This window comes from Daphnia pulicaria, chromosome 1 (genome assembly GCF_021234035.1).
Source record: "Daphnia pulicaria isolate SC F1-1A chromosome 1, SC_F0-13Bv2, whole genome shotgun sequence".
Taxonomy (NCBI): domain Eukaryota; kingdom Metazoa; phylum Arthropoda; class Branchiopoda; order Diplostraca; family Daphniidae; genus Daphnia; species Daphnia pulicaria.
The window spans coordinates 10655519-10676552 of NC_060913.1; the positions used below are offsets into that span (position 1 = coordinate 10655519).

Here is a 21034-nt window from a genome sequence, read left to right on the forward strand (position 1 = left end):
CGGCTATCAAAGTGCATTTAAGGAAGCTGAATTACTCATTTTACAACTGAAACATTTCACCATGTAAGCCGCTAGCCGTGAGACCACATGAGACTATGTCATGGATATATCATGAGCTCTTTTAGTGTTTTGTTGTTTTTTTTTCCAAAAGAAGCATATTCACCATAAATATGTTCATGGTTTGTACATAGTGTTTCTATACAGTCACCGCCACCATGTTATGACGTTTTTTGATGGATTGTTATTTCTTGTTGTTGCTTTTTGGACACATGTGTACTTGACTACTCAAAAGATTTGGTTTTCTCCCACAATACTTATTACTGGTTAGGTATTTTTCTATAAATAAGCACACCAGTGCTTGTTGCTTGGAAAGATTTATTTTAGCTACCTTCTTTTATTACAGTACAAAACAGTTATTTATTAAGAAATAAAATGGAGACATCGAAGTAGAATTTCGAAACCGCACATTATTATGCTGTGACGATAAAAAAAAAAACGGTAGAACCACCAAAAACATTCGGTTATACTTTCGAGCGGATATATTTAGTGGAATATAGCGTGAGGTAAATTTTGAAGTGTGTGTCTAATCGATGTCCTTGAGTTCAACATCTTCGACGATCAGGTGAAAACTGCACGAAGTCATGCGGAGCTCTGAATACTTTGGTGTTTCGAAACAGTTGATAAGCTGAAACTCGTAAAACCACCGCCATTGCGATCAAATAGAGAGATGTGTAAAATCTAGCTACGACATAAGTAATTTCCTACAAAGTTAAGTAGTTGCTAGCTATATACAATAAATTAGTGATTTATTGTAACGTCATAATGAGGTCCAAATTCCTACATTCCGACATTAATTTTCTCAGATTTATTTCGTGATTCTTAGGCACTTCAAGGTAAACGAGATTCCTCACGGTTGCCAATCCCTGGATAGAACTTGGCGAAAGGTCTCCAACTCTCCATGGATTTTGGTCACGGCCTCTTTATCCTGATCTTGCTATCAGCTAATAAAACTCAGATAAAACTATCGTGTTTGCATTGTGTTGCCTAGAAGCAGCATAATCAGATTTTCAGTGGATTACAGCAACAACAATTTCTGGGTACTGGTCACAGTCTGCAATAACTGTCATACAATATTACGTGCCATAGGAGACGGCAAAAGTCACGTCACTCTTTATTTCAATTTAAGTTCTTAGATGGCGCAGTAGTCGTCTTCAATTTCATTCGCCAACAGAGGACTCTGCACTCTGGTGATCCGATGAGTGTCCCACTGGCCCTGAATAAAGTATTAAAGTATGCAATGGCAACGAAGAAAACATTGAGTGAAAATTCAGACAACAAACGCGTGTATATGGTCGTTCCGTATTAAGATTAAGAAATTTTGTTGTGAAAATGTCGTCATCCAAAGTGGTCCCTATCCTTTCAACCGCGGGTGCTATCCCTGTGAAAAATGACAAAGGGGAGATATCTATGCAAAAAGTTAAAGTCAATCGTTACGTATCAGGCAAACGACCAGACTACGCTACTACACATTCATCTTCAGATGATAGTGATGAAGAAGAGTTTATCAGACCAAGAAAGCAGGCAAGAGGAAGACCAGTAGAAGAAAGGTATTAAAACTATTGATTGTAGATATGCTTGTATATTTAAAAAATTTGATTAATTGTAGTCCTGAAAAAGAATGGGACGAAACCCCAGATCTTCCACTTACTGCTCACAGTGACAGAAGATTAAAACGTCTTTTAAATCGTGAAGTTGACGACCATAGAATTGAAAGGCATCGTCATATCCATGAGCCTGAAATTATTGGAACAGAAGAAGATGAAGTTACACCTCATTTAGAAAGTGAAGAAGTAAATTTTAGCAAAAATGCCCGAAGATGGGAATCAAGTGAAGAAGAGGATGAGGCAGAAGATCTTGATGAAGATGACATTGAGCGCAGAAGAATGATTGCACGTCAGAAGGCTGTTATTAAACAGCAAGAAGAAGTAAGTGAATATACTTTGTAGTATGATCAATTCAATTCAATTGCAAATTTTGTTGTAGGAGTTGTTGGCAAGAGAGGAGGAAAAGGAAAGCGAGGAAGATGAAGATGACGAAGCTTCAGAATATGAAGAATATACAGGTTTGAAATAAAAGTCCCTTGATGTGAACAAAACTATAAATCTGTTGTGTGTTTCTATTCTAGATTCCGAGGAAGAAACGGGTCCAAGACTGAAGCCCATTTTCGTTAGCAAGAAAGAACGTATAACCATAGCTGAGAAGGAAAAGGAATTGCAAAAACAAAAGCTTATGGAACTCGAAGCTAAAAAGCTTGCCGAAGAACGTCGCCGCTATACCTTAAAGGTAAACTATTTTTAAATTTATATACTTTTTGCACTAATAAAGCATTACAAATATTAAACAGGTTGTTGAAGAAGAAGTCAGAAAAGAAATGCAAGCCAAAGACGAAAAAGACCTTGAATCCGGAATTTTGTCGGTGTTGACGGATGCCGAGGATGAAGAACTCGAATACGAGACCTGGAAATTACGTGAACTTAAACGCAATAAGCGTGACCGAGATGAAAGAGAAGCAGAAGAAAGAGAACGACAAGAAATCGAACGTATCCGTAATATGACCGAAGAAGAACGGCGACTGGAATTCAAGAACAATCCGAAGGAAGTCACCAACAAGGCACCAAAGGGCAAATATAAGTTCCTACAAAAATACTATCATCGCGGTGCCTTTTACCTCGTAAGTTCAGATTTTAAAGATATTTTGGATTTTGAAAATAATTTTATACTCTTACTCTAACAGGACGAAGACAAGGAAGTTTTCAAACGCGATTTTGCTGTACCAACTCTTGAAGATCACTTCGATAAGACTGTTCTGCCTAAAGTGATGCAAGTTAAGAATTTCGGTCGCAGTGGTCGAACCAAATACACACATTTGGTGGATCAAGATACATCACAAGCCGACGCACCATGGGCCACCCATACTGCTCAGAATTTGAAATTCTACACACAGCATGCTGGTGGAGTAAAACAAGTGTTCGAAAGACCTGCTTTGAAGAAGAACAATAACTCGGGTACTTGAGTTTTGGCACTGTTTTTGAATTTGAAATTGAATTTTGTAACACTGTCTCATCTTTGTGGTTGATACATGCAAACCATCAATCGTACGTGAATTAAACATGTTTCCAGACATTCAATGTATATACCGAAAGGTTTAATCTTTTATTTTTTGTCACCGTTTGTAGTAAATTTTGAGTCTTAAATTACCCTATACTTAGTTCTCTTCTCTGGTCTTTCTTGTTAAACATGGGGAATTGGCATGGACTACACTTAAGATCAGGCAACAAAATATCAGTGTTGAAGAAATATCAGTGAGAAGAACGCCAATGTTGGTGTTAAATTAGTGTGAAATTGATGAAAGACGATCCAGTTTGGGGTTACATGCTTAAGATTCTTCGAAGAAAATAGTTGAAATTGATATTTGATAGCTTTTAATCCTCATACAACATCTTCCACAGGTAATAAAATATTGAGTGAGTTTTAGCAACCTGTGATTATCACAAGCTATACCTAATATCTGAGGCAGGATTCCTACAATACCGTTAACAAACAATCATAAGGTGCATATAGTTCAATTGGTTAGTTCAATTTATGCAATAGTTCAGCAACGTCACCCTGCAGAAGGAAAGGCCAGTTTTCCTTCAATCGAAGGTCACGGAGATCATTACGTTAAAACTTGTCATGCAGTGGTGTAGAGGTTGGGTGAGAACGAGACGTGTAACATCCATTTTGTTTTCTTTTTGATATTAGATGTTGTAGACCCATCCCCAGCAACGTCAACCTGCAGAAGGAAAGGCCAGTTTTCCTTCAATCGAAGGTCAATGAGATCATTACGTAAAACGTGTCATGCAGTGGTGTAGAGGTTGGGTGAGAACGGGACGTAGCATCATTACAAAAGCCGCAAGGCTTAAGAGGTGGGTAAGGGTGAGAAAAAGTCGTATAAAAGGAGAGAGAAAAGGCGATAGAAATCAGTCGACAGAGCATCTCCGACACGCCAACAACTGCAGTGCCCTATTGATCACCAACTGCCTTCTTCGTCGTATTATCAGATCTCAATCATGAGTAAATTTTCTGTTTTTTTTTCATGAAATTTTGTATGAATTTCTATTTAGTTTTCTATTTTTTTATATGCCAGTTATTGTTAAGTATTAATGGTTTAATTTATTCATTTTTTAGTTAATTATGGCGTCGTGCTGCTATTGGGTGTTGTATCGTTGATGGCTGGGTCGACCACTGGCGTACCGATGTCTCCTGGGTATGGCGGATACCAAACCGCAACGCCGCCGCCTTACTACACAACAACATACGCAGCAACCGGTTACTACACTGAGGCCCCCAAGTACTACACCATCAAGGCCCCCAAGTACTACACCACCAAGGCTCCAGAGTATTACACCACATCTTATGCTGCCCCGAGCTACATCACCAAAGATCATGAGTACTACACCGAGGCTCCCAAGTACTACACCACCAAGTCACCGGAGTACTACACGTATGCTGCCCCAGCGTACTACACCGAGGCTCCCAAGTATTACTCAGCTCCTAGCTACTACACCGAGGCTCCAACTTATTACACCAATAAACCGGCTGAATACTACACTGAGCCGCCCAAGTACTACACCACCAAGGCTCCAGAGTATTACACCACAACTTATGCTTCCCCGAGCTACTACACCGAAGCCCCGAAGTATTACTCTGCCCCCAGCTACACAACTACAACTGAGGCGGCCAAGTATTACGCAGTCCCGACTTACTACACAGCGGCTGCTCCTTCGAACTACGTTGAACCGAAATACTACACCGAGGCTCCAGTTTACTACACCACAACCTACGCTACACCTAGCTACTACACCGAAAAGACCGAATATTACACAACCACATACGCTGCCCCAGTTTACTACACTGAGGAACCCAAGTATTACTCTGCTCCAAGCTACTACCAAACAGAGGCTCCTATTTACTACACCACTAAGGCCCCTGAGTATTACACTACAACCTACGCTGCCCCCAGCTACTACACCGAGGCCCCCAAGTACTACACTACCAAGGCACCTGAGTATTATACCACTACTTACGCTGCTCCGACCTACTACACAGAAGCTCCGAAGTATTACTCTGCCCCGAGTTACTACACCACTAAGGCACCTGAATATTACACCACAACCTACGCTTCTCTAACTTACTACAGGGACGCTCCTAAATACTAGAGTCGAATTTTCCATTTTAATAATTATGTTCAGATTTTTTGGGTCATATCTTGAAAGTTACTAGTCACTGGGAATTGTTGTTGATCTTTAATGAGAAAATAAATTTTCAAATCTGGGTAATCAGTTTGTACGACTTCTCTTGCCACCTAAAAGCCTTTTGACATTGCGACGTTTTCTGATTTTTGTTGGATCTTTCCTATTTCGCATGGAGGTGACTATTGCTCTAGTCGCTCTACATTCCGACATATTCTAGTGTTTGGACAAACTTCATTTACAGGGCAAGTTACGAAAGACATACTGGATAGTCTTTACTAAAAAAATTGTGATGCCAACAGCTCTGTTTTTAACTTTAGTTGGCGTAACAAAGGAGTTGCAGATAGTGTTTGGTTCCTCATAGAAGTTTATTTAAAGAGTCTGGAAATGATCAGGCACTTGCCTATAGGCTATAACTTGTGTAAAACTTCAAAGTTGTAAGAAATATACAAGTCGAGTACTAAACATTATTTTATTATAAGTTATAAGACACAGCCACAGCAAACAAAACTTTAAAAAGGAATTGTTTTATTGTCCCACCTCCACCCACAATTCCACCACATTTTACAGTCACATGCATACATACATACATACATACACTTAAGTTAACCCGTTGGCTGCCACGCCATACAACCCGTAGGTTGCTCTCTACTACTCTACGCGTCACGTCTGAAGGATCCATGACCGAGGTGGGACTTGCCATTGCTGACAAGTCCGGGCTGACACGGTGACAGGAGAAGATGGAATGCACAACCTCTAGAATCCATCACCGTATCGACAAGGGGGAAGTCCCTATGGTGCATTGCCTAACAGGCGCCTTGCGGCGAATCTTGGGCTGGTGCGACTGTCCGACCCCGCGGCATGTAAACCACGAGACCGAACAGCGCGGCCCGTGCTAAGGAGCTAGGGGAGAACAAAGGCGTGGCAGCTAACGGGTTAACTAACACTGACACAAACGAAATAATACCAACAATACGATGATCCACGTTGATGACGAGTCTCGGTGCCGGTCGCGATTGTTCCCGTTGATGACGAGTCTCGGTGCCGGTCGCGATTGTCCCTTTCCGTTGCCAGTGATGATCCCTTTCCACTTCCAGCGATTGTCCATTTCCATTGCCAGAAGTATTTTGTTGGCGCATTCTAAATCAGATTTAAAAAATTTTGATTAAATACAATACACACAACCTAAAAGTGAGTAACTTGTAAATGAAAACTTACAATCTTACATCCATTCACTCCACCGACTTTCGTTCGCACCGAGCAGGGCAACATCCGACGGAGACCGGTGACGATGTTTAGAGATGAGAAAATCCATCTTCTCGACGTCTCCTCTGCATTACCTGAATAAAGACAAAAGAATTCTTATTTAGTGACATGCCAATTTGCATAATACACTTAGGAACATTGATTTGTTTTTTTAGCTCAAAGATTTAACGATGCAATTTTTTAAACTTAAAATCAAGCTTGCAATATTGAGAACTGTAAACAGAACAAAGCTCACTTGCTAATTTTTCGAATATTTTCCGGAAGTATACCGGAAGTAACCACAGTGCCTCAACCATTAAGCTGCCATCAAATTAAACCACATATTCGTGATCCCCATAAAATTTGGGGTCGATCAGGTGTGATTAAAACGAAATCCAAAATTTGGCCAAAATCGAGAATTTTCCTGAACTATAGAGTTTAACGCAAATAGATTACTAGTAGAAAATCTACGAAAATAAGTCAATTTTCCGGTACCTGGCCATAATCCCGTGGTGAGTGACTGCAGGTGGCCACCGTAGCCAAAGTTCCGTTTTTCTTGTTCGCACGACCTCACAAAATTCAATCCTTCAGCCAAGTCTAAAATAGAAATAAAATAATCATTAGAATGATAATTATGCACATTTATGGCGAAACAGTCCTAAAATTCTATACACAAAAATCCCCGAAACCTTAACCATTTTCTATATTGACGCATGAAAGTGAGAATACTAGAATAGTTCTGTCTCCAGATGAAACGGGCCAATTTCGGATCGGAGCAAACCAGTCTATAATCCAACTTTCACCGCTCCCACATACACTGCCCCAGCCAATGTGAATTCAGTTGTCACTGCATCGCCACTTCGGTCTATAACAACCCCGCGGTCCAGTCCCAGAAGCCAGAACTAAATTTTAAAATTTCAAGTTAATTGAAACAACCGAAAATCTGTATCTAAATTAATTATTTAATAGAGAATTTAATTCGATTAATGAAAGAAGTACTTCCCTGAATATATCCGTTCTGAAAACGCAGAAATATTTCTGCTTTCTCGCAATCTAAAAGCTGAAAACGATCTAAGCCATTCTAGTCATCTAGCGCTGTAAACAATAAATGTTTTAAACAGTAAAATGAAAACGATTAAATTAAGCAAAGACCTTATACTTACGCAATATTCTGCTCAGCAATATCATCTTCCCTAAAGAAACCGCCAGACAATCTAAATATCAAAACTCCGTGCTGTGTTAGAGAGCAGTGGTTGTTGGAGGCAGAGATGCGTGATGCGTTTGTCGAGTTCCAGATATAAATTGTTTACTAATTATAACGAATTATTAGTCTTTTCTAATCTAATGAAAAATAAAAGACAGTTGAATTACATACACCGTATACTCGTTTGACAACTGCATCGTGGCCTCGTGGGAGTCATCTCCCTCGGATAGTATAGCTCGTGATAAAGAAGCTTTCAAATTCCATCTTGGCCAAAACTGCAGCAACGTTCATTTGATGGGGAAACGAGTAGTCACGTATTTACGTCCTCCATGACTAGAGTTTCATCACCAGACGATTTCTTCCCAATTGTCAGTTTTTTCGACAACATGCGTTTTGCAATGAACCAGCTTTTGGAATTATGGTTGCCTCAAACTTTTGTTGGTTGAATGGGCAGCAGTCATCTGAAAATGAATTGTCAGTTCTTCGAAGAAATTACGACGGCCGCAGAAAGCAATCAATTCTTGTGTCAACTGATAACTTTGACTATGTTAACATGCTATACATTTTGGGCAATCGGCTGACGCTCATGTTTTGCAAGACGTAAATGTCCTTCCATAGCGCGAGGAATTGCTTGGCTAGATACGCTCCTGTAAATCCTCCACTAAACAAAGGTAATCGTATAAGATTAGATTATTAATCATCAACAATCAAATTATAACTGGGTCTTACTTTTGAAAAAGGCCAAAACAGTTTTTCAGCTTACCACCAGCTAAATATTCCCTCGATCAAAATAACCAAAGATAAAATGAATACTAGGAGACAGCCCCTCACTGTGCACATGCATGGGGAGCATGGATAGCAGCTATATTTTTTTTCTGCTTTTAACTGCTTTTTAAAAAATTAATGTAAAGAACTTGAAAGGGAATTGGAAGAGTTGAAACCTAAAGGACGAAAAATTAGGATGGGCTACAGACTTCTTTTAAAATGTTTAACTTAAATCAAATTTATAAGTTTGCTGTAAACCTTGAACAGACCTGTTAGATAATAAAAAATAAAACTGTACTCCAATGCGATCAAAACTAACAGAAATTTCGCTAATTTTACTAGGAAAACATATTATTTTAAGAAGAAAACATTAAAATATGTTACCATTTCCCGACCTGGCATACTCTTAACTGCCACCTCCGAAACCCAACAGGTTTGAATAATGTTTAGGTCAATTTGTGGTGTGAAAATGTTTCACTCGTTTCAGTCAATTTGAGAAGTGAAAAAGAAAAAGATCAATATGCTGACAACAAAATTGAACCAATTGCATCCACTGCATTTGAAATTGCAGTGGATAAATTAACAATTTTAGATTTCTTTCTTCAAAAGTGGTCTGTAAGCTTCTTTCATTCTTCTGTTCGATGGTAAGAAAAAAAATCTTATTAACAATTAAGAAATTTCGATTATCTCTGGCACTCTAGTTACTTGGTAAGTTAACGAATCCACGTTGACACAGATCATGGCCATTACACAGATCCAGCCGAACGACATTCATTCATTTTTCCACCCATCCCCTGGCCACAAAATAAAGAAATAAATATGTCTATACTCTTCCTAGTTACTTGGTTTACCTCACCTAATGACACAGTTTAAAGAAAATGAACAAATCCACGTTAAACGGAGCACACTTTTGCCGATACGGGGTTACGGCGTTATCCACCATTTTTTCCCACCATTTTGACATTTTCCCTAGGAGGCATCTCTTGGGGTCTTGGCCCTTGCAGAAACCTGTAAGAAAGACATCTATCGGTAACGTTGTTAACTAGACATGCAATCATGTTCAATTTGAATTTGAAGTGGGGATGAATCTGAATTGTCAGATACCTGTTTTTTGTTTTAACAAGGTTTAACTGAAGGGCTATTATTTATTAAATATATCCTATTTTAATTTGTTGTTATTATTTCTTCTTTATTAATTTTTTACTTCAAATTAACCATATGAACTTTTCAAATTATTTTATTACAGTCTAGACCAGTCTAGACTATAGTTTAAAAAAACTCAAACACCCAATTCTAATGCTTAAAAAAGGGAAATGTTAAATTTAAAAAGAACATTTTTACAACCCTTACAATATTGAATTAACCTTCCGCGATTAGAATAAAAAATAAAGAAGATTGGCAGATCTATTCACAATCATATATTGATCAAGACCGACAAGGCGTAACAATTTTCCATCAACATTTTTAGAGCTGGTTCAACAAGCCATTGGCAGTCATGTGGAGTACAGAAAACATGGAAATTTGCTTAAAAAAGGGCCATCGCTCTCTCCAAAAGTAATACGGACTTGTGTGGCTTGTGAGGGAAGGATGTGGGGTTAGACATGCCTAGCTAGTGAAGTTCATCCACACTTATTTATGATTTCATTTAAATGTTTTAAATTCTAAATATGTTGTGAAAAGGTACAAAAGATAACGACAACTACAAGAATAGGATGACGTTTTGTATATTCTCATTTGAATGGCCCGGGTGTCGATTGACGTCGAGACCTGTGTGTGTTACTCGTTGATGGTGGGGTGGTGTTACTACTAGAAGTGTCTCCGTCGACTTTAGTTCCAAATTTTTCGAAAGCGCGCGCCACAGATCCAACGCAAACTCGATTCCACGGCTGGGCCAGTAAGGATATCTCAGACTGAACGCTAAATGAACGCGGTCGTCCTGTCCAGCTGGCTGGTGGACCGGTAAGTGCTCCTTCGATCAAATCCGCTTCTGGCTCTGATCCGTTCCCACATTCACGCCCACTTGTCTTTTTACGTCGAGGTTCTCGATTGCCGTCCAAGCCTTCGTCACTTGACCGATCGCTCAGGTCACTGCTCGAACTACAGCCAGTATCACTAGAGACAGAACCAGATCGAAGTCCATAGTCTTCTTCTGGTGCAGTTATAGTTTTCTCCTTGGAATCCTCGATCAATTTATCTTCTGAACTATTAGTGACTCCACTTTCTGATGCGGCTGATGTGATTGCTGGCCCTTCTTCTTCTTCTTCTTCTTGAGGTGCAGGACTGCAGACTGTATCTTCTGGCAATCGTGGAAGAGCCCGAACTTCCCATGATGATCTGGGTCTAGTTGAAGCTTCAATATTTCGTTGAACAGTTCCCATTAGTAAACCTGTTGGAGTTGTCGCGGGTGTTGTCAATAGATTTTTCTGGAAAACCTGAATAGAGGTGGACACCGGCTTGAAAACCGTCTTTTCCTTTTCACTGATAACTTTTCCACTAGATGTCGATGCAGGATGTGACACAGCTGAATCCTGGTGGAAAATGGATCCAACCGCCATTTTCTTGACATTACTTGGTTTAATCGGGCCGGTAGTTGGAATAACTGGTGGTGCTGCACTGGTTGTACTATCGGTCTTCTTACACTTATTAAAACTTGTGATTAATTCGCTAACTGATAATTTAGTTTCAGGCTGTTTGCTCACAGAAACGGAAGTAGTATTATTGATCATTGACGAAACATCTTCTTGCCTCGATCCGCATGCCCACGAAGCTCTTCTTCGATTTAAACACGACGTCAGCAATTGACGCTGACTGTCGGATAGCGAAGCTGTGTCGATTGACGTTGCACTCATTCTAGCGGGTGTCATTGTAGCTGCTGGATCAGTGGTTTTCACTACTGCGGAAGGAGGATTCTGGGGGGGATCTGTACATGCTGCATCAGACCGAAGTACCACGGCCAATGATTCATCGGTTGACAAAGGACTAGTAGAAGGTTGTGGGTCTTTTAGATTGAAAGACGGAGGGGATGGTGAGTTCTTTTGTGATGCGGAAGGACCCGGAGAGACACTGATGGGGCTCACGGGATGAGACTTACTAGTCGAACAAGTTGCTCCTCCTCCTTCGGTTAAGCTAGTGCTGGGAATAGGCCAATTCCAAACAGATTTTCCCAATGCTGGCGAAATAGACTCGGAAGATAAAATTTTCGAAGACGGTGGACCACTTGAACTGAGGCGTTTTAATGAAGAAGCAACGGCGTCCGCACGAGTGACAAGAGATTCAAACTTCACCACCTCATCCGGCTGTAGTTGAAGTGATGCGTTCGAATTTTCATCCATTTCTTTTTCTTTGCAATTGGTCGATTGAGCTACTGGAACAGCATCTTCGGCCTTTTGAGTATCAGGATCAAGCTCTTCCGTTGGAGTCACTGACCGAGAATTGGAAGGTGTCACTTCGTCCATCACATCCAACAGTGTGGCTGTTTCCGTTTCCTCGCACAACGTTTCTGTGCTCTCTGATAAAACTTTATTTAATTCTAAAAGCTCGTCAACAAAAGTGTTACTTTCCCCCGCCGCCGCAATCACCTTGGCAGAAATTGGGTTGGATGTCATTTCCAAATGTTTATCGCGATCCAGAATCGGACTTGTGAAACATTCTAGCGATTGGGTTGATGGCAGAATATTGAAAAGACTTGAAGTGTCCGCCAGGGAAATGGTCGAACCTTGTTGGTTCAAGAGACTGAGGACCTCGTGTGACTTTGAGAGGTTGCGCAATGAGTGAATGCGCTCCAAAGATTGGGCAGAACTAGATTGAAGCTCATCACAAAGATGATCTCTTGAACGCGACACACTTAATCTCATTTCACATAGACGCTCGCGTGATTTAGAGGTGCTCTTGCGTAGATTAGAGGCTGCAACTCTTTCGTAAAGCACCTCGCGTGATTTGGACATGGCGCGCAGGAGTGAGCGCGCAGTCATCGACGGTGATGAACCGTGACCGTTTATCGAGGCGGCGGAACGCGGACAGGCGAGCGTCGCAGCTCCCGTCGGGCAATTGTGTAAAGCTGAATTTTTTCTTTGACTTTCCGACGAAATTGTCTCCCTTTGATGACTTGCCACATGTTTCCAGGGCGTCAACCACGGATGTTTCAAGCATTCCTTCACCGTAGGTCGACAGCTGTAATAGTATTGGTTGATTAGTCGTTTTAAATGATTATTTTCTATGTGGAAACCAAATCTTATTTAACTAAGACGCTGTGGATGAGCATCTAAGGAATATCGTCAAATTGCTAATACGTATTTGACACAAAAATACGCAAAATTCTTAATCCTTGGAATTTACGCCTGAAAACATATAGCTCCCGAATACCTTGGTTCTCTGGATAGCGTTTTTCGAATAAAATCTTCAGCTTGAGGAGAAATGTCCTCAAAAAGCTCATCAGGAAAATCCAGTTGTCCGTGACAGATATTTTGGAAAGTCTCTTGGTCAGTATCGCCGCCAAAGGGCGTGAAGCCAGTCAGTAAAACATAGGCCATTACTCCAACAGACCTATCAAATAAGTTTTAAATTTGAATTGAATGAATTGTCAGTTAGGTTTGATATAAAAAAGAGTATTAATGTAATTATATCTACCAAATATCTGCAGATAACGTGATGGGTTCGTAATGGAGAATTTCCGGAGCTGGCATTATGAGAAAATAATTTCAAAAACAAATTAGTTAGAATGGTAATTTGATCTGTTATTGAATCGAACTTACAAACATAATCAGGGGTGCCCAGTAATTCGCGAACTTCTTGCCCGGCAACGATAACTCTGGATATCTCCAGATCACACAGTTTGACATCGCAATCTGGAAAGGTACCCATCAGTAGTACGTTTTGCAGCTATTCACGGTCATGTAATAATAATCGAAAAACAATTATTATTTTACGTCGGGGACTCTGTACCAAATTGAACACTGCCGATAAAAGTCGTAAAAATAGTTAAACTCCATTTTTAGTGCAATCTGATAGCAGCATGTGTCTCAGAAAAACTTAAATATCTGTTGTTTGGCGAGGGCTAGATTTTTATAACATTTTTAAAGACGATTTACAATTATTTTTTCAGTGATTTTTTTTTTTGTTGTATGAGTTACCCTAAAGCGTTACGCCACCGTTCACTTCATTAGGTACATTCCCTTTCCCTCCTTTAAGGGCCGTGTTAAAAACATGGCTCAAAGAAACGAAAATTCATGGCTGCATGTCTACGAAGTCATAGATTGCAATGGAAATCACGGAAATGTTTTTTAAAGATTAACAAATATATTAGGATTGGAAGTGCCAGAAACAAAAGGCCTTAACCAGTGTACCGTCCTTGATTGACTAATTTTGGTCAAACGTTTCTCGTTTCCAAATATAGCATGTTTTGCCTACCTTTTACAGAATAGTGAGCGAACGAATAAAGAACTAAACTGGCTTTCTTGGCAAACTTTAACTACCTTGTTGTATATGGTAGCCAGATCGAAAAAAGTACCTCAAAAATAAAGGAAATGTGGTGGAAATAAGGCTCAGGAGTAAAGAAATTTTCACCTTGATATCCAAGTGAGCCATGTTACGCTCGTGGAGGAAAAGAAGGCCTTCTAAAACTTGGCGGACAAACTTGACGGCGTCTCGTTCATAAGGCACCATATCGTCGTCCATGAGTGTTTGAAGGTCGCCACCAGGTGCACTTTGTTTCAATAAAGAATAATATTACTTTCCAAGTTGGATTTAAAGCAACTGCTGGTTGGTTCCATCACGAAAAATTGCTCAACAAATCATGAGAAACACTATGCACGAAAACTATGAATCAATAAGCTTTTTAACAAGGAGTCCGCCATTCTACCAGTCCAAAGAAGAGGAGAGTTCATTTTGTACAGAATTCTGATTTAGAGAGTTAAACATAAAACTTGAGTGGAGGACTCCTTGTGAAAACAGAAATATCTTATCCTATGGTATCTTAACCGTCAATAAACCTGAATAAACTACTTGAAGGAACCTTTCATGAAACTTTTTGAAAGATTCAAAATGTTTAAATTCAATCTCTAAAAGCAAAGAGCAAATAGGAGCTGTTGTTTTTACCAAGAAGTTTTTTTTCAAATGAACACTTTCAAGATTGACTTGAAACATTTAAAACATACCTTATTAGTAATACACATTTCTACTTTTGTTTTACCTCCCACCAGCTGAATTTTAAACATCATTCCGGTTTGCTTTTTATCTTAATAACTTCGTCCCATTTTTCAAACAAAACAGAAGCAGACGACACTTTTCTTCTAATACTAGGTGTCAATCAAAACCAAAAATCGACCCCTTCCCCTGATAAAACGATAAAAGCGGTTTGATTGCAAGTTCTCGCTGAACGGATCGTGATAGTTAAAGCATAAACTAGTTCGTAACAACAAGTTTTTTTGTCAACAGAAAAATTTGCATGAAACCCGCAGGTCTTTACTTTTATACTGAAACCCGCCACAGTCCCACCCCCCCCCCCCTCCAGTTAAAATTATATGCCCTAAAGACATAAATTAGTAGTCACGGAAGCAAAATAAAAAACGATTCAAAAACAAAAATCGCATGAGATTGAATAGATGTAAATAAACTGAACTTACTACTCCATGACGAGAATCATGTGGGTTGGTGTATCAAAGACGTCGATTAAGTGGATGATGCGAGGATTGGTCGTGCAGAGTGACATAAGCGCAATCTCGTGAAGTATTTCAGTTGTACAGTCTTGTCCGTAACGTATCTTTGACGCATATTTAGCTGCATACTCTACCCCAGTAGTCCGATGGCGGCATTTCCGAACCGTAGCGAATAAACCACTAAAAAAATTCAAAATATCTTTAATTAACCAATAAAAATGATCAAAGTACCAAATTACCTCATAATCGTATGAGAAAAACAAATATTTTGGGTGAAAATAACACAGCAGTAAAATACACCTCAATATCCCACTATAGATGCTAAAGTAGACAATTAAAAAATTACGCGCGCGTTCAAAATTCGTAAGGAATAGATACGAGCGTCACAGCTCTCTAGGTAATGTCACTAGTATCATTATTACTTCAAAGTCATTTTTATAGAACCCCGTGTATTAATTTGCGCAGAATTTTTCTGAAAGAAAAGTAAATCCCTTTCGAAATTATTATTTTTTTTTTCTTGCACGCGAACTCACTAACATGAGTGAAACCACACCGTAGGACTCGTTTAGTTGCATGTTAACACCAACACCGACACCGATTGTTCTGCGACGAGTGCGTTTTTGTCAATCGGGCGACAAAGACAATTTTATACGGACAGACATTTTTGTAATTTTATGCGCAAAAGATGTTGCGTAAAATACAAAACAATGTATACATTTCGTCCTGCGCGCATTTAATGTTTTTGTGAGCATATTATAGTATTTCTCTCGCGATATGCAAATTTTATTTATTTTCGAGGACAAATTCCGCGCTAATTAGTAAGCACTACCACGTTCGTTCGCACTGTGCATTTTAGTCAATTTTTGTTGTTTGGATTTTCTGAACAATGTTTTTTCTATATGAAAGGCCTTTAGATTATTTGAACAAGAGAAAAACTGACAAAAAGGGAATTTATGAAGTTGTACATAGTCTGTCAGCAGCTGCTATTCCAAGAAGTGTTACATGCTTTGTCATCAGTTGGAGTCCAAACTCCAAAGGAACATAAAGATTATTATGGAATCAACGTGTAAAACTCGATATTTTCCTGCTGATTTCATAATTCATTAGTTGTATTGACCGTGCTGGGTCTGCGGGTGTACTGAACAACAAAATCAGATTTTGGTGGTGATTTTGGATATTTATCGTCTGCGTGTTTTGACCGAGTTGCTTTTATTGAGGTATGTTGTCCTGTTGCTCAGTCCTTTTACCAGTCACTATATAATTAGTTCTTCTGTCACTGTTTAGTTTATTTGTGTTCGAAATTAAACATTATATTTCAAGCAGGATCTCACATTTAAAAAAACATAGGCTCCAGAACTATAAGGGTCAATACTTCTAGCCTGTAATCATAGTGAGATAGTTTCTTCTGCTGATATGCTAGATTTTGAAACATGTACTGGTATTATATTATACACTCACTCATTTTCTTTCTCAAATAGATCTAGATCTCGTCAGTTGTGATGCGGCATCTAGCTCGATCTAGCTCGATCTAGCTGTCTTGAGCGTATTGGAAATAAGATAAGCACATGTAGTTTTCCGAGGAGCTTCAAGTTCAACAAACATTTTGTTGAACAAACAGAAACCGTTTTGGCCCAAAATGATTTTGTCTGCAGAGCGAATATGCACTTCTCTTCGAAAGTGGTACATTAGAAAATCGCGATCTGGCAACTCCCAATCAAAGACCACTTTTGGTACCGGGTGGGCTTGGCCCGTTGGTCTACCTGTTAATTGTGAGAAAAGTATCATTCACATTCCCATTCCCATGGAATTTCGATAGCTTAACTCTATTTCCTAAAAATCTGCTCTCTTCCCTGAAGCAAGATGGTGTAAAAAAAAGAATGATTATTGTGCGTTATTATTCTTTTTAAAAATTTGTATATACCAGTTTTAATTTAAATAAAAATCCAGGCAACCCAACGGGTTAATAAAATCTAAATAACACTCATTAGGCATGATGTACAATTGTCCATATTCCGTATAAAACAACATTATCGCAGTCTTTTATACACATGTATTTTCTATTTCAAATGGACTCTGCATGCCTAACTAATTACTGCTTAACCACAAATAGTAGCAGGCCAAAAACCAGCACTCTTTTTTATCCTAGTCTACATAGTGTATTTTTTGTGTGTGTTTGCGTGAATCGTAATAACACGCAGGGCGTCATTGTTATGTGAAATTGTGTGTGTTTCGTGAAATTACTTATTATAGCCACTGAACTTGGTCTAATGTGAAGAGACCGACCACACATTATTGGATTAAACGGCGACGCACGGCCGAATTAAGGAAACAAAAGTGCCTAGAGATTTTGTCTTTGCTGTTATTAATTAAATGCTGGTGGGAATGAGTTCTTATACGTACAAAAGATATGCGACCCGGAAAACCTACAAGCAGGAAGTATCATGCTACTGCGCATTAGAAATCCTCCGTATAAAAGTTACATTTTTCTCATTTGCTCTTTTCTCTGGTCAAGTATATAATCAAAAATTTAATTTGAATACAGATTTTTTTTTAAATTAAAGATTTGTCTGTAAAAATTAGATTTATTCCAAAGGCGGATACAGTCATAGTTACGTGTCGTTGACTTCAACCTTTTGCACAAATAAAAGTGAATTATTATTTCGCATTCTTACAAAATTTCGAATTTTTCAAACAGCACATGCATTTAAAATAATTATATAATAATCTGCCCGAGTCTTTGGTGAGCACTTTAGGTTGCTTTGCACCTCAGGCTTCTTCAGCACGTACCCATAGATGGCGCGAAGGTATATACAAATTTAATTGTCATTTCTGGTATAAAAATAATGAGAGTTGATCGTTACTTCCTTTCTAATGTTACTGTGTGATATGCGCTCAAACTTAACGCTTTATAACATACATGTCGTTTATAAATGCAAACGATGAAATTGGTGTGAGTCACAAAATAAAAGAAACTGAATTCAACAATCAACTGTGGCCACAAAGAATTGTTGGAAACTTAAATTATTATTATTCTCAAATAAATTTAAAAAAATCTCGGCGCATTGCCTTTTATTGTGCTGAGAGAAGACTGGCAACTGCTGGCGCTATATAGCCTCCTTCGTATTCAAGCCAAAGCCAGAAGAGCTGAGGGAGTGATAATATAACCATACGCAGCAAGCTATACCCCCACTCCTCTTGTGCCCGGGATGGAGGGACAAGTGATGATGCTGGCCCTGAGGAGCCCGGCTAGCTAGCTGGAAAGAAAATATAAGAGAGGAAAAAAAAGATGGCCAAATATGGGCGAAGGCCATTGAACTAACGACCGAGCAAGAGAGCGAGAGAGGCAGCAGCTAGCAGCTATAGCAGGTTTGCCACAGAACTATTTAGGCAATAAACCAAGGAAATGGAAGAGAGGAGAACTCTGTGATGAAAAAGGGAAGAGGAGAAAAAGGTGGAAAAACATACACAAGCATCAGAGTCTGTTGCTGCCATCGCCAGCAGTCCAGCAGACCAGACCCAAGGAATGGCTCGTTTCCCAACTTTCCTATATACTCTGTTGTTGCTGCTGCTGTGACCATGAGGCTTGTGCTTAAGGGAGCCGATCATCTTTCTTTCATTCGTAGACTTTTTGATGTGTAAAACCCATCCAAGATAGGAAAGAAAACATTATATCCTTAGCCAACTATGCTGCGCGCGGCTTCGCAGAAAAACGAACAACCGAGTGTTCTTTTTTTGGTGATTCCAACACATTCCACCATCAGGAAACACCAAGCGGATCTCTTTGCCCTTGCTATGGCCTTATTTTTTTTTTATTTTTTAAGAGTTTCTTCTTCAAGCTGATTATTATTATTATTAAAAGTATAAATTATTATTCAAACCTGGCGAATGGCTCTTCTTCCACGGCGTAATGCAAGTCAATCGGGTCGGTCTGGACGAGTTTGTTCAATTTATCCTGATCGACGGTGACGACACCATTCACGACTTTGCGCATGTCGCAAATGGGCTCGACGGTGGCCACACTGTGCTGGGTGTTGCGCCGATGACCTGGTCGTCGCTTGTGATGAAGCCGGGAACGGCCACCTCCGCCACCTCCGCCACCACCACCACTCCCTCCTCCATTACGTTCCATCGTAGGTGAGTTAACGTTAATCCCAACACTTGAGCCGGAAGTAGCCGGAGATGCAGTACCAGCACCAGCACCTGGGCCGTTGGATGACCCGGTACGGCTTTTCATACTCCGATCGCCTCTGGCCACTCCCAGCAGATCCTTTGATTTGGTTCGATCATTGAATGCGCGAATAGATGTTGACCGATTTAATCCAATGCGACCAATACAAAACACACCAAACAACAACTGATTGAGGCACTACAATTCAACAGCAGCACAACTAACGGAGAGAGAAAGAGAAATATAGCGATGAATCTTCTGCTGGCAAACTGCCTTTTCTTCTGATGACTCAGCGTCGTTAAAGCAAAAACGAGTCATACAGCGGCTATACACACTCGGGATAAAAAATAACCAAAAACTCCTTTTTTTTTCCTCCGTGGTCCGTGGCACCTTGAGCATGCGTGACCAAGCACGGTTGATGCAGACCAGCAACTGAATGTTAGTCAGCGCTCCAACCTGCTTCTTGAAGCATCATCAACCTGTTCTGTGTGTGCTGGTGTTCAGAAATGGTTTGGCTTAGACGAGAAACAACTCTCAAAAGCCCCTTCGGGCTTGTGCCGAGGTGCTGCTGCCCGCGTCCAAGTTCAAGCAACTCCTTTTCGAGATACAGCATAGCTCTCCTCTTCTTGCGCCTTTCGTCTTATTTAGATTGTGTAAATATTCTCCTTTTTTAAAAAAAATGTTAAGAGGAAATTTTCAGTAGTGGACTAATTGTGTATACATCAGGGTTGACTGGCTTGTATAACTTGAGTGCTGATTGAGTATATATAGAATGATTTTCGGCGCTTATAATTATATAAATGGGCAGTGGCCGTGAGCGGCCGCGTGAGTTTCACAAGAGAAACCAAAAGACATTTCATTTTCACGAAAGATATGAGATCATTCTTGATTTGTGTGGAATTCAAATGGAAAACGGAGAATGACGCTTGCTAATTTCTGTACACATACCATGTTTGCTAATCAAAAAGAATAATAAGCGCTAGAAGCTGGAAAAGCTACTCTATTGAATAATACTAAATTTAATTAAGCTTCCCAAGTTATGACGAAAACTTTCAACAAATATGAGTGTTGACAAAAAGAAAATTTAGTCTTAATTAAACAGTAAATATATTGTGTAGGCTGTAATTTAAAGCAAAAATAATAATGTGCAATGTTTAACCATTCGTAATGACTGTCGCTTTCGTATTTGTTTTTATTATTTAAATATTTTTTAAGTTATATTCTTTATTCTAAACAACGTTTCCTACCTTACAATGATTTCGGCTTACATTATTTCCCATTTTTGTACTTATTAATTCGTAACACATTGTTAATTTGTTGAACTAGTTGACCGAAACACGATAAATCTTGACCTGAATGAACAACGTGAGATTGTTGTACCGGGTTGTACAAGTCACGTCACGAAGCCTATAACAAGATCCTTGATCACGCCTTTCCAAGGATCCCTGTTAACTGTCCACGTACACTTTTCCCGGACTTTTCCATAATACTTTTTGATTTTTTTAAAATCCAACTAAAACAAACTATAGTTATCTTAAGAATTTTCTACAATATCGAAATTCAATTTTACCTGAATCGTGTTTCCCTATCCTTGGTAAAAAAAATAAAGATTACGTCTAGTTTGATATCGATTAAATAGCTGTTTTTATTGAACCTCCGTATTTCGCCTCCGGATAAACGGGCATCTCTATATACTAAACAGTCGACT

At 39.4% G+C, this 21034-nt stretch overlaps 2 protein-coding genes and 1 long non-coding RNA gene across 8 annotated transcripts; 1 reads left to right on the forward strand and 2 right to left on the reverse strand.

The window, feature by feature from the left end:
* Positions 1–136: 136 nt before the first annotated feature.
* Positions 137–3183, forward strand: LOC124347332 (microfibrillar-associated protein 1-like). Its single transcript, XM_046798446.1, has 7 exons — positions 137–1097; positions 1187–1607; positions 1667–1985; positions 2044–2122; positions 2186–2343; positions 2405–2731; positions 2795–3183. Exons 2-7 carry the CDS (start codon positions 1390–1392, stop codon positions 3071–3073), a joined length of 1380 nt encoding a protein of 459 aa, XP_046654402.1. The 5' UTR covers positions 137–1097; positions 1187–1389; the 3' UTR covers positions 3074–3183.
* A 3008-nt stretch (positions 3184–6191) lies between these two features.
* On the reverse strand, positions 6192–9500 carry LOC124350215. 5 transcript variants are annotated; one of them, XR_006920491.1, is made up of 11 exons: positions 9362–9500; positions 9211–9299; positions 8470–9139; positions 8303–8401; positions 7912–8221; positions 7700–7845; positions 7266–7631; positions 7032–7133; positions 6793–6965; positions 6510–6631; positions 6193–6431 (listed from the first exon to the last, which is right to left on the reverse strand). It is a non-coding gene; the product is annotated as an uncharacterized LOC124350215 (long non-coding RNA). The 5 variants fall into 5 exon arrangements; XR_006920506.1 differs by having other exon boundaries at positions 6192–6431; positions 6518–6631; positions 7912–8401; XR_006920483.1 differs by having other exon boundaries at positions 6793–6960; positions 7912–8401.
* Positions 9501–9908: 408 nt separating this feature from the next.
* Positions 9909–19740, reverse strand: LOC124344506 (flocculation protein FLO11-like). 2 transcript variants are annotated; one of them, XM_046798067.1, is made up of 7 exons: positions 19037–19740; positions 15126–15338; positions 14068–14206; positions 13257–13383; positions 13132–13180; positions 12868–13047; positions 9909–12675 (listed from the first exon to the last, which is right to left on the reverse strand). In XM_046798067.1, the coding sequence occupies exons 1-7, from the start codon at positions 19390–19392 to the stop codon at positions 10236–10238; spliced, it is 3504 nt and encodes a 1167-aa protein (XP_046654023.1). In that variant the 5' UTR covers positions 19393–19740; the 3' UTR covers positions 9909–10235. The 2 variants fall into 2 exon arrangements, with proteins under 2 accessions (XP_046654023.1, XP_046654031.1); XM_046798075.1 differs by lacking the exons at positions 15126–15338; positions 19037–19740 and adding an exon at positions 14693–14780.
* Positions 19741–21034: the final 1294 nt, after the last annotated feature.

Bases quoted from the DNA above. Each gene is read 5' to 3' on its own strand.
- LOC124347332 (XM_046798446.1), top strand. From the start codon at position 1,390: ATGTCGTCATCCAAAGTGGTCCCTATCCTTTCAACCGCGGGTGCTATC. The intron at 1,608-1,666 runs GTATTAAAACTA...GATTAATTGTAG, and splicing joins GGAAGACCAGTAGAAGAAAG to TCCTGAAAAAGAATGGGACG. The intron at 2,123-2,185 runs GTTTGAAATAAA...TTTCTATTCTAG, and splicing joins AGAATATGAAGAATATACAG to ATTCCGAGGAAGAAACGGGT.
- LOC124344506 (XM_046798067.1), bottom strand. From the start codon at position 19,392: ATGAAAAGCCGTACCGGGTCATCCAACGGCCCAGGTGCTGGTGCTGGT. The intron at 14,207-15,125 runs GTAAGTTCAGTT...ATTGAAACAAAG, and splicing joins ATGATTCTCGTCATGGAGTA to TGCACCTGGTGGCGACCTTC. The intron at 13,048-13,131 runs GTAGATATAATT...CTTATTTGATAG, and splicing joins ACGTTATCTGCAGATATTTG to GTCTGTTGGAGTAATGGCCT.